The sequence below is a fragment of the Clytia hemisphaerica genome, unplaced genomic scaffold (genome assembly GCF_902728285.1).
Source record: "Clytia hemisphaerica strain Z4C2 unplaced genomic scaffold, Clytia hemisphaerica genome assembly, whole genome shotgun sequence".
NCBI lineage: Eukaryota > Metazoa > Cnidaria > Hydrozoa > Leptothecata > Clytiidae > Clytia > Clytia hemisphaerica.
This window is the reverse complement of record NW_027104088.1, coordinates 21,087-33,595: the sequence shown is the minus strand read 5'-3', so window position 1 is coordinate 33,595 and position 12,509 is coordinate 21,087. Positions and strand designations below refer to the sequence as shown.

Here is a 12,509-nt window from a genome sequence, read left to right as displayed (position 1 = left end):
ATAGCTGAAAGATAGCAAATAATGTGTGGTTGATGGTCAAAGTGGAATTTTCAAAAGTACCTAATAGGATAATAGAAATAGGATAAATAGGATTCTGGGGAAAACAGCCTATAGAATGCCTGTTTACATGTTTACTCCTTCCTATTATGCCATTTTTTGGTAAAAGAGACAAGTAAACACCAGGAGAATTTGAAATCAAAAACTGTCAGAAAAACAAAAATGCTTTACCCTTAATTTGAAACTAGACACAACCCTGCAGTTGGGCACACAGTTGTATTTTTAACAACACAAATGATCCAAAATTTTGTCAATAGAGACCATGACAATACCATGACAAATGAATTTTCACTAGCACCCGCTGCCAAACGCCTGCTTCCAAAATATGATGAACAAATTATGACCATGTTATTATTTGCCATGCGGGTGCAGTCATCCCCCCAATTATTTTGTTCCATACGGTAATTCTTTTTACAAAAAACCAAGGCACAAATCTGAATTCACAATCTAGTTATAGTGTGTATTTCATAGACTTATTTAAACATACAAGGGTTAGCCCCAACCCTAAGGTTGCCCCTACTGGGCCTTTAGACCTATATTTTAATTCTTAATAAGCTCCAACCCTGACCCTAACTGATCCTGATCCTGACCCTAACTGATCCTGATCCTGACCCTAACTGATCCTGACCCTAACGGTATAAAAGATTTTCACCCACGTACAGATAGAATAACAAAAATTCTGCTTTCACCCTTAAGAAAAAGTTTTTTTTTGATGCTGAAAAGTATTATTAAATTATGCTGGAAAAAATTGTCTCTAGTTACATTACCTGAAATCTTAAGCAATTTATCAGGCACCGTCTGGTGGTGTCAGGTGTTTGGATTATCTGGTCATGCCTAGTGCTCCTGTAAGTAGTCTGGTGCGTTAACAGGTTGTTGTGGCTAGCCTGATGCACAGCTGCAATGCAATCTAAGCTGGGGTCACAAATAATTTGTGTACCCGCCGTCTGACAAATCTTTTGTTAAGCAATATTGTCAGTTAAAAATAAATATTTGATAAAACTATCGAATTCCATGTACTCCATCCTTTGCTTCATCCGCTATCTTTACTTCAATTATTGATCTCATAAGAATTCAATTTCAACTTATAACGGAGATAATATCTAACCCTTTCCTATGGGTTTGCAGGAATACAGTCATATAAAAACAGAGCTACCGCATTTCAAAAAAAAGAGGGGCTGTATTGTAAATTCAAAGGACCACGGGGAGACTGACCAACACCAAAAAACAGCAGGAGGTTTATTTTCAATTTCTGATTTCTGCCTTAGATTCATAGTTCGAAAATCCATTTTTCCAATGTTTTTTTTGCTGACCAACCAACTCAATTTTTCTACCTAAAAACGATGTGAACACAACTTATTTGTGATCGCTGCCCTGTAATTTTTTTAAAAACACCTAGTTCCGCAACCTTTGTCAAACATGTTTCATTATCATTTTCAACCTTTTCATTATGCTACAGAAGTATACATTGATGAATTTATGATGAAGGTATATCCAGACTGTGTCAATTGAATGTAAGTGAACGTGATCAAATAATACCGTCAACTGCTCTAAACTTGGGACTATCTGCAAAACATGGGACGGCAATTCGGCCACAATTTCACCGAACCTCCAAAGTCATTTGATTTGAGTTAATGATCAGCGTATTAAAAAATACACAATTTTTCTTTTGCACAGAGTAGGCTTTTAAATCGAAACATGAAAAAAATTTGTAGTGGAACACACGCAGATGTTTGGAACGAAGAAGACCAAATTAGTGGCAAAACGATAGAGTGTTTGACATCACTCGCGCGACAAGTTACACACTCATTATTTGTTAATCCCTTCAGGCGATAGACGGTTAGGCGGTGGGTGTTTTCTAATTCTCCAATCGGCGTCCGGTCATTTTAAATGAAAACAAAAAGTTAAAAAGGGCGCACTATCAGTGACAGTTATTGTGACATGTTATGGCAGGAAGTATGATTGATAAACTTGGTGGAATTATCAAAACAAATTTGTTGTCAAAGATTTAACGGTAAGTGAAAATACAGGCCAGATTGTCAACAGTTGCCATGTTCCGACCAATCGTCCCAAGTAGTAGTTTAGTTATTTTGGAGAACGCAACAGCCTACTGTACCTACCCTGAATGAATAACAAATTACTCCACATACATTACTTTCCCTCAGCCATTCAATGAAAATGTGATAAATTATCTTGTCTCATTGTGGAGTAATTAGTTATTCAATATAGCTGGCGACACATTCTCCAAAACAACTGATGTGATTCGATTGCCGAACCCAATCAAATCTCAATTGAACAACCAATTCTTAGGTTGTGTTCGATTCCGTTCGAATAACATTTGATTGAAATTCGATTATGTTCAATTAGTTCAATGATTACATTCATGTTCGATCAATAAGATTTTGAGTGCAATCGCAATCGAATTAGCCCACTCCTCTAGAGCTTTAGAGTGGACAGCCAGCAATATGCCATTCGAAAATCAGATAAAAGTGAGCGCGCTAGTACCACACGATGAGACAAGAGCAATTAATGCAAGCGAATGCAATTATCGAACAGAATCGAATACATTGAACCCAGACGTTACTAATCGATAAAATTGATTATCGATTAAAATTGATAGCTGATCGATAATTAATCGATTGATTAAATATCGATTAAAAATGATAATCAATAAATAATCGGCGCCTAAAAAATTGTGAGTATCGATTATATCGATCAGATATAAAATATCGATTATATCAATTAGATATCGATCCAAGTTTCATGGATATTATCGATTAAAAATTGATAGGATCGAGGTATCAAAAATTATATCGATATTAATCGATATTATCAATTATTAACACTGTAATCGATATTATCAATTAAAAATCTATGGTGATAATTTAATTGAATGCTAAAAAATTGTGAGTATCGATTAGCTATCGATTATCGTTTTTAATCGATATTTAATCAATCGATTAATTATCGATTAGGCGGTCATCGAAAAATTGTTCTATTTGCGTCACCCGCTCGCATCAAATTTTCCGAGGACCCTGCCGACGCACCGGACTTAACGAACACCGGACACGCGAAAGTCCGGTGTAAAATGAGAATTTTTTTTACACCGGACAATCTCTACACCGGACTTAAGGAACTCGGATGTCCTGTGTCGGAGAAGGATATTTTTTTCCACCGGACAATCAAAACACCGGACATGACCAGTCCGGTGCGTCCGGTGTTTCTTAATTTTTTGTTTCATAAATGTCCGGCGTCCAGAATTCCCTGTATGCAACACCGGACTGACACCGGACTTATTACGTCCGGTGTAACGAAAGGATACTTTTTGCCACCGGACAAATACACCGGACAGTCCGGTGCGTCGGCAGGGTCCTATTTTCCGCTGATTTTCCGGTGCGGAGATGCGGAAAAAAATCTGGGAAAAGCAATTTGTTCTTTGAAAGTATAGCTTTTTTCTCAATTGCTCTGACGACCATCGAAAAATTGTTTTGCTCGCCGTACCGTTACCACCCGCCCCTGAGTTACTGGCGTGATTAAATAAAACCCGGGAATGTTTTTGACCACCCGTCCGCCCGCATGCATTTTTAACACCCGTTGCGATGCGAACAGAGCATTTTTTTGATGACCGCCTCAGCTCGCTATCGATTTTATCAATTAGTAACTTCTGGATTGAACGTATAATCGAAGCAATCGAACGGCAAATCACTTTGAAATAACTTCAGCCTTTATAAGAATTTGAAAAAAGGACCATTCATGTATCATTACCGAGTTTATGTATTTGCACTTTTGAGGACGGTAGAGTGACTGAAGCGATTTGGAAAAACCCGCAATTCCGCCCCGCAAAATCGACGACGGTAAAAGTGCTGATTTACCGTCGTCCTCAGCTGGTCAGGATCTAATCAAATTAGAACCTTACCGTCTCCGTCGCTGAAAAACACACATACATAAACTCGCTATTATCATATCGACAACAGCAATTTTTTGACAAACAGCAGTAAAAAAAGACAGAAAGACTGAAAGAACTTTGCACCCTTTCCTTTGAAACAGTTTATATAAATACTACCCAAAAATTGCTGTTTCTAACGATTTTATAAAAGAAGAAAAGTGAAAAAATGGTTAAAGAATTCTAAAAAAACTACAGCAAATCAAATACCAATATCAATTAAAGCATGATAAAAACTTTACCCTTACTAACCTAACCCAACTGCCCAATCCTGCACTGTGGTCTCTGCAAAATTTACAAATTTTCAGGGGAATTACCTATTTTTTGTTTACACTTTCACTTTCGGTTTCATTGAGTAAATTACGGAATGCGATATGTAGGGCGTTTGGCTAGGCGGGGAAATTTAGGATAAAAAAACTTGGCGGGCGGGCGATCGCGATTTTTTTGTTGTCAAAAACTGCTTGTTACCGTAAATCCTCGAATAAGCGCCCGGGCGCTTATCTAATTTTTACGGTACACGTCTTTTTTTTTTAAGAAACACACTTTTAAGAAACATGAGGCTCAGAATGCCTAAAAACTAAGAAACATCTAAGAAACATGCTGAGGCTGAGAATGAGAAAATAACATTTTTTAATTCGGTTTTTTATAAGAACCGTCCAATCAAGGCTAATTATGTCAAAAAGTTTAGAAACATGTAAGAAACATTTAAGGCTCAAAAGGCCGATTTCTTAAGAAACATTGAGGCTACTTGGTAAAACTAGTTTCTTAAAAAAAAAGACGTGTAGTAAAATAAGACTTCTAACCTCTAGTCCTATTCATACTAGGATTTTAGGGGCGGGGCAATTCCTGTACCCTCCTTAACTTTTGATCTAGTTGGTCTTTTTGCTTTTGGATGAAATTTTGCACACAACACAATATCGTTGTCATATATTTTTTTCATGACGTCACTTATCATGCCCGAAGTGAGCAAAAACCGGAAATTCCCTTTGTTCTTATAAATAGCTATTGTATTTTAACAATGAAAAATGTTCACTGAGTCTAAAATGCTTATTTTATCCTAAATATTCAACAAATTACGGTTAATTTGACATGAAAAATAAATTTGTATTGGACAAGTGTCAATTTTTGTGACACCTTTACTACTGTCAAAAATGTCATCATGCTCGCTCAAGGTGTAAAATTTTTTTGTCAATTTTCTCTTATTCTGAAGCTAAATAAAAGTTAGAATTCACAGAAAATTTCATGCCAAAAGCTCTATTATTTCCAGGATACCAGATTAGTAAGACAGAAAAGAGAATTGAGATCACAAATAACGAGCAAAAAGAAGCTGTGCTTTTTCAATTTAGTGTCTAGTACATTACATATCATAAAACAGCACTGTATAATCATGAACTTATAAACGACTGGACGTCTATCTTTTATTGTCTCTTTGAAGCGAGCTTCGTTGCCGCCTTAGCCCGGGGTCCACTTAGAGCTTTTTTATGGTCTTTTTGGCGCTGATAAGTGGCCCGGTAGTATATGGTAATATGCTTTTGCTTAGGCGGACTGTAAAACAGTCCGCCAGATTTTTGTTGTTTTTGGAAGGTAAAAACAGTACGAAGCAATGTTTTTATTTGAGAATAGGGTATTGCAAATCTGTTATTGATGTTTGTTTTTCATTTTTGATTATATCTTTCAACTCCAAGCAGTTTTATTGTTATTTGGATTTTTAACATTTTTTCTCAAAATGGCGACCTCGCCAAATGCTCCTAGTCTACTTCACTGGACTCAGCGTCATAAAAAATTATCAAAAAGCAAAGTTCAGCCAGAAGTAGACTCTAGTCTATTGCCGCCTGTATTTCAAAATTGGTATGAAAAATCCGACAATATTCCGTCACAATTTTATTTCTTTGAATTATTTAGGTAAAAGGATTGATAGAGCTTGAACATTACTCCTAATGTACAAAAAAAAAAATTTTCGATTTTTTTCACAAGTTTGCAATATATTTTATCAACATTTTCAACTTTAAAATGCAGAATTTCAACTGCGTGTATACTTTTGAATCCCTTTTGTCACTCAAATAATTTTTTTTATGACTTGGAAAAAATAGCTTGCCAAAGTTGAGAGCCTGTTTCATAAGAAAATCGAAATTAGAATGTGACACTCTCTAAAATTATTAGACACTTTTAAGTCAAAATTTAGAAATATTAGTCGGAGTTTTGACAAGCTGACGATGATTTTGCCTCTGTTATCTTTGTTATGATATAGATAAACGACCTGAGAAGAGTAGAACAACAGAGACTTTTGTCGAAGTTTTGACGTTGTTAGCAAGGTATTCCCAAGTGGTATATTATGAAAATCTATTGTTTCATTTTATGCTTTTAACGAGGCGGCAACGAAGCTAGCAGTCTTTTCTACAAAAAGACAAAGGAGATGGATGTCCAGTCGTTTATATGTTCATGGTATAATCTAGCAAGCTAGACGACTAATTCAGACATAGTAGAGCAAACCACGAAGAAATAAATTACTTAATACACACGATTAAAATTTCGTACCGAAGACATAAGAAGGGAGATGTAGAAGAGACAAGCGAGAATGTATTATTTAATTGCATTCGACTCTCTAGAGGCAACAATATTATTTATGATGCAATTGACGTATTTATATGTTGAATCCATTCCTGCGTTAGCTCTAATTAACTTTTAATTGGATTAACAAAGACAGTTGGATACTATGAGCATAGATGAATAATACTAATAGTACAGATCGTTTATTTTGTAGTAACTTATGGTATGGGTTGGAGTGGCTGGCTTGGGAGTAACTCAGCTTTTATGCAGCCGAGTCACTGTCTCCCCACTTAATATATTAGTTCTTTCTTTTATCGTTGTTGTATTTAATATTTAGTTTCGTTTCTTTTATTGTGTCAGCTCAATACAATTCAAGATGTTCTAATTTCAGACAAATAGACAAAACAGACGCAGATGGGTCAAGTTGTTGGAAAAGCTGAAAAAGGGGAAGTTGTTATTCTAGAAGTTTTTGATCAACCTTTGTTTGTATCAAAATCATTTCTACTGACTCCAGTACCTTGCTGTTCAGAATTCAAACGATTTAACGTGTCAAAATTTAGATTCACATCTTTGTTCAGTGAGATTGTAACATCTGATGGGAGATCTTCTGCACTTGAATGCAAAATAAGTTACAATGTGGACCAAGATACGGGGAATGACACTTTAAAAGCTTACAAATTTGTGAACAGATCTTTAAAAACCGAAATGACAAAAGCAAAGTTAAAGTGTAGCAGAGAGGATATGACAGATACAAATACTGCTGAATCAGCACTTTGTGTAACTCGAGTTATAGGAGATTGTCTAGTAGGACAAGCGATGAAAATGACATTTAAACAAATTATGGAAAATAAAGAATTGTTGATCGAGATTGTCTTCAGGACAGCTTTTAAAATCTTGCAAATGAATGGCATTCATCTAGACTCATTGGATTTACATAACATTGCATTGATTTTGGATAGACAAGATTCGATTTCCATTTCATCTACATGAAGTTAGTTAATCTAATCTTTTGTACTTATTTTATCACGCTCATAATTTTTATAAATTAAATTTTCACTCGAAGAATGAACCTGTATTATCGAATTACGTAGATTTAAAATGCAGTTATTGCCTCCCATCTAAAGTCTGTCCACATATAATTGGCAGTGGAAACAAAAAAGGCTGCAACTTTTGATACCTTTCGAATCAGATAGCGTTTTTGCACTCGTTGAAAAGATAATCACGAGTGGAATAATTTCAAATAAAAAAACCTGATTTTATTTTGAAAAACGAAGATGAAAAATGAAGAAGAAAAAAATCAACTTCTTCCCTATTTGAGCTATAATTACCAATTTCACAATAATGGAAATTTAATCTTAGCTTATCTTCATTGTGAAAAAAATTTTCAAAAATATTTATTCCGTCCAAAGTTATGGATCAAAGTCTTGGCCTGATTGGGGCCAAAAAACTGCAAAAAGCAGCAAAAAGTACCCTTTTTTGAGGTCAATGGGCTGCACACTTAAGTCAATAACTTTTGACGGAATAAATATTTTTGAAAATTTTTTTCACAATAAAGATAAGCTAAGATTAAATTTCCATTATTGTGAAATTGGTATTTATAGCTCAAATAGGGAAGAAGTTGATTTTTTTCTTCTTCATTTTTCATCTTCGTTTTTCAAAATAAAATCAGGTTTTTTTATTTGAAATTATTCCACTCGTGATTATCTTTTCAACGAGCACAAAAACGCTATCTGATTCGAAAGGTATCAAAAGTTGCAGCCTTTTTTGTTTCCACTGCCAATTATATGTGGACAGACTTTAATATTAATTTTGAATATTGTAGCACAAGCTTTAGTTACCACTATAAATTTGCTCAAATCTTAGTAATAGACAATGCCGAAATAAGCAATTTTTTTTCTCTCTTAAAGTTATTGTATTGTAAAACCTATTTTTTGAAGATACCATCAAAAAAGAACTAGCCGAAAGAATTTCTCCTATATTGTAATTTTATCTTTTCCAAAAAAACAAAAACAAAACAACGTTTGCTTACTAATATAATAATCTTTTAAGATTTAAAGTTTTCTGTTTAAAAAACACTTTTAAAGTTTTAAAAAGTGGGGTAAAGATCAAAATGCTTCTGTTCTAGTTGTTTATTTACTAAAAAATAAACAAACAGTAAGCCTCATTTAAAAATAAAAAATTTACTACCTACATATAAACCAGACAAATAAAAACAACTTAATTCTCACAAATACAACTTAAACACGTGACACTTCAGAGTAAAAAAAAAGACACAACAAAAAAGGACTAACATTTTAAAATATTTTATTTTATATAAAAAGAACCCAAAAATATACACACATAGCATATCGCACATTTGAGACATTCTTTGACTACGAGAGTTTGGAAATGGGAAAGAAACTTTATAAAAACTCAAAAATATATTTTTTTTGGAAAAGTATTAGAGACAATTAAGCTTTAACAACTGCTTACAACACCATCTTGAATAAAGGTTGAGATAATTGTTCAATTGTCGAGGAAAAAGAATCTTTTACTTGGCGTCCATCTGACCCATGATATCATCTAAAAAAGAATTGCAATTTGTAAAAGTCATCTCTTCTTGATAAACTTAGCCTAGTAACCCAAACTCCATAACATGATCAATTTAAATTTCAATAAAATCAAGGAGACTGGGTTCTATTCTAAATGAGATATGTCTCTATCTACAAAAGTACCAATTTGACCCTAAAGCTTGGGGACACAAAAAGTTTATTGGTGCAATGCAACATGCTTCATCCCACCAACGCAAGGGAAATACCCAACAGACACACTGATTTTGTCCCTGAGACATTGTCCCAGGGATATTTTTATTGGTAGAAAGAAAAATGGGGCAGAGACGCCTCAGGTTGGTGGGATGGAGCATGTTGCATTGTACCAACGTGAAAAAAACTTTTTGTGTCCTCAAGCCTTAAAACCCAATGAAATTTTGACGGTTATTTTTGGTGCAAGCTCTGTTAGATCGTTATAAATACTCCTTAGACTAACAAACCCCCCTAATCCCTATAATGCACTAGGTAAGGTTATCAGAAAAGGGAATCTCACTTACTGATGATACCAGTGAACTTCTCTAGGCCTTGCCTTGGGACAGTGATGGAGCTACGGTATCGGCTTGTTACCTGCAATCAAGTAGAGAAGTATAGTTAAATAATTGAACACAAGGGAGCTTTCAACCTAGAATGTTTGGTTACTTTCAAACTCTTGATTTAAAATTTAAAACCGGTAAGAGTATAGCTTTTCAGCTCGGGAAAGGGGAATCAAGTTAGTGTGTTTCAGGCCAAAGACTTAAGGTGAGTCCCTGTCTTAGGCAAGCAAAAGCAGGGGGGGGTCTTGCAGTTACTCCTTGACACTATGTGGAGTAACTGCAATTCTGGACATATTCTATAGACACCACCACCCTTGCAGTTATTCCATAGTGTACTAACTGATTTTACCCTCAAAATTGGTGTATACCACCCCCAAAAATGCCAAATTCGGCAATTTTTCCACTGAATCCCTCATTTTTGATACCATTTTACTGGGTACGTCTTATTAACGACCGTTCAAGAGTTAAATATCTCAATCATTTTCCAAGTTTGTTAAAATATCTTTCATGCCTTGATTGAAGAAAAAATATTGTGATTTTTTTTTTACTTTTGAAAAAAATGTTTTGAATTTTTTTGCTTCCGGAATTTTTAAAAACCTAAAATTTTAAGTGAAAAATTGAAAAATCGACAATTTTGGGCTTAGGCACGAGCCATGTTGCAGTTAGTCCACTGGTGGAGTAACTGTTTTCCCAAATTTTGGTTTATATACCACCACGGTAGTAACTGTCATAGTGTTTATATAATAACTGCATGACCCCCCCCCCCCCCCTGGCAAAAGTGATGATTCAAAATATGCGCCACATTTCGGATGACTGTTTGAATGAATCTAGCACTTTCTTTGATTTTGCATTTTACATTTTTCGAATTTTGATGGTAAACGTTACTTCCAATCTACCGTTTGTATGAAAACCATGCAGGCCGTGCAACCTATGCAGGAGCTAAGTAGTTCTGAATCATTGATTTATAAGCCCTGAATGGGCCCTGCAAAAAGTACTTTCAAGGTGCAAAGAAAAATAATTCGACACCAAATTATTTCGATTTCAATGTTATATATTTTTAAATATTTCTTAAAAGAAATCTAAAGAAAAATGATATATATTTTTAAAAACATATAAGAAGGTTCTGATCGAGAAAACATATGCACCCTTTAGTGCTTAATTGCCCTCTGAAATGTGCCAAACAAAACAAAACCAAACAAAAAAATATTTTTACAATTTCTTAATTATTGTAATTAGCCCCCATAACTTTAGTGCAGCCCTTTAGGTCCCCCCACTTTTAGGCTGATTTTAGATTTACACCCCCCAAATAAGTGTGGGGGGGGGGACCCGCGGTGGACCACTTATTTCCCATCAACAACGCGTGACCCACATGGTTTTCCCCCAAAGCGCCAGATTGAAAGTAAAATGCATCCATTGCCAGAAAAAATATGGTTGAAAATTTTGCATCCAATCTTATTAAATTAAGATATCTTCTTTAAGCTTACCTCAGAGATTCTCAAGAAAGCACCACGGTCATTGCTACCACAATCAAAATAAAACCTCTTTCGTTCAATCCTCATTTCTTTGAACTCAGGTAAATCAATGGAAGATTGCTCGTCTTGACCAAACTCTTCCAAAAAGTCACTGAGACATTCTTTGATTTGAGCGATCCCTTCACCAGGCAGAGCAATCGTTTGACGAGAAGCACCATAAGAAGCTGTTGAACTGATTCGAAGGAAAACTCCACGTTTGTTCTCTTTCAAGTCAAAGTAGATTTTACGTTGAGCTGCACGAATGTCATCACTGAAAAAAGGTGGACATATGTCAGCTAAATCCAAATTTATCATTTTGAAAGATTGATACAGCTACAAGGATACTTAATTACTTTTGCATTTGTATACCTTCTGTACTGCATTTCATGGTTAACAAAATAATTACACACGTCCCAATCAGCCCATTCACATAAACACTCTCTTCACCCACATAGTTAAGCAGACTTTTAAATACAACTCCTTCAGGAAAACGAGTCGAGTTCAGATTGTTCTGTTAAAACATTACAATACCTCTTTAATCTACCATCTTCAGGTGGGTCACGCTCAGTATCGGGATCTGAAATTAAAGAAGTGAGAATTCCCATAATTGGCCACGAGGTTTCAGTCTTAGGGAAATCATGACATACCAATAGTAATCTGAAAAATCTGAAGAAGTTGCTTTACTGTATGTTCATGCACTTACCAATTTTATCATAAAATTCTTGAAAACTTGCAAGTTTATCATGAACTTCACCAACGATAGCCATTGGAAAGGAAATTCTGTTTTTGGAGCCATTCGGAAGTCCCTATCAATAAAAGGCCAGGACCATTGAGATGCATTTAACAACATCATTAAAAAGATTGAATAACACTCGGCTAGACTAAAAATCGAAAAGGGGGTGTAGTACCTACATAGTTTTTTTAAAATTGTGTTATTAATCACTTTGACTAAAAGATTTTAACGATGGAGGTATGAAGGTTATTAGACCAAAAAGGTGAAAATTTACTTTTTTTACCTCGACAAGTTTAATAAACCTTCCTCTGTTGTTTTGTTTGACATCAACATAGTAGCGCTTGGATTGAATTCTCAATGTGCGGGTTGCCAATTCTTCGTTATCATCTCCTCGCCCTCCTTTGAGAATAAGAAATAAACACTGTAAACAACCATGAAGGACAATGGTCCCTCGCTATATGTCCAGGCCATATATCACTTTATTGAATTGTGCGTGTTTCAAAGATCACTTTTATCAAATCGTGTTTCAAAGATCACTTTTATCAAATCGCGTTTTTCGTAACTTTTAAGAGTGTTTCTAGGATCGCTTTAATCAAATCG

General features: G+C 35.0%; 1 protein-coding gene across 1 annotated transcript; it reads right to left on the bottom strand.

The window, feature by feature from the left end:
• Positions 1-8,831: 8,831 nt before the first annotated feature.
• On the bottom strand, positions 8,832-12,308 carry LOC136812669 (transcriptional activator protein Pur-alpha-like; the record flags this gene model as incomplete). Its single annotated transcript, XM_067069193.1, is given in 6 exon segments — positions 8,832-9,106; positions 9,630-9,699; positions 11,150-11,447; positions 11,708-11,753; positions 11,880-11,982; positions 12,193-12,308. Coding segments are annotated over 6 exon segments (665 nt in total), but the record flags the coding sequence as incomplete, so codon positions are not given.
• Between the last annotated feature and the right edge of the window lie 201 nt (positions 12,309-12,509).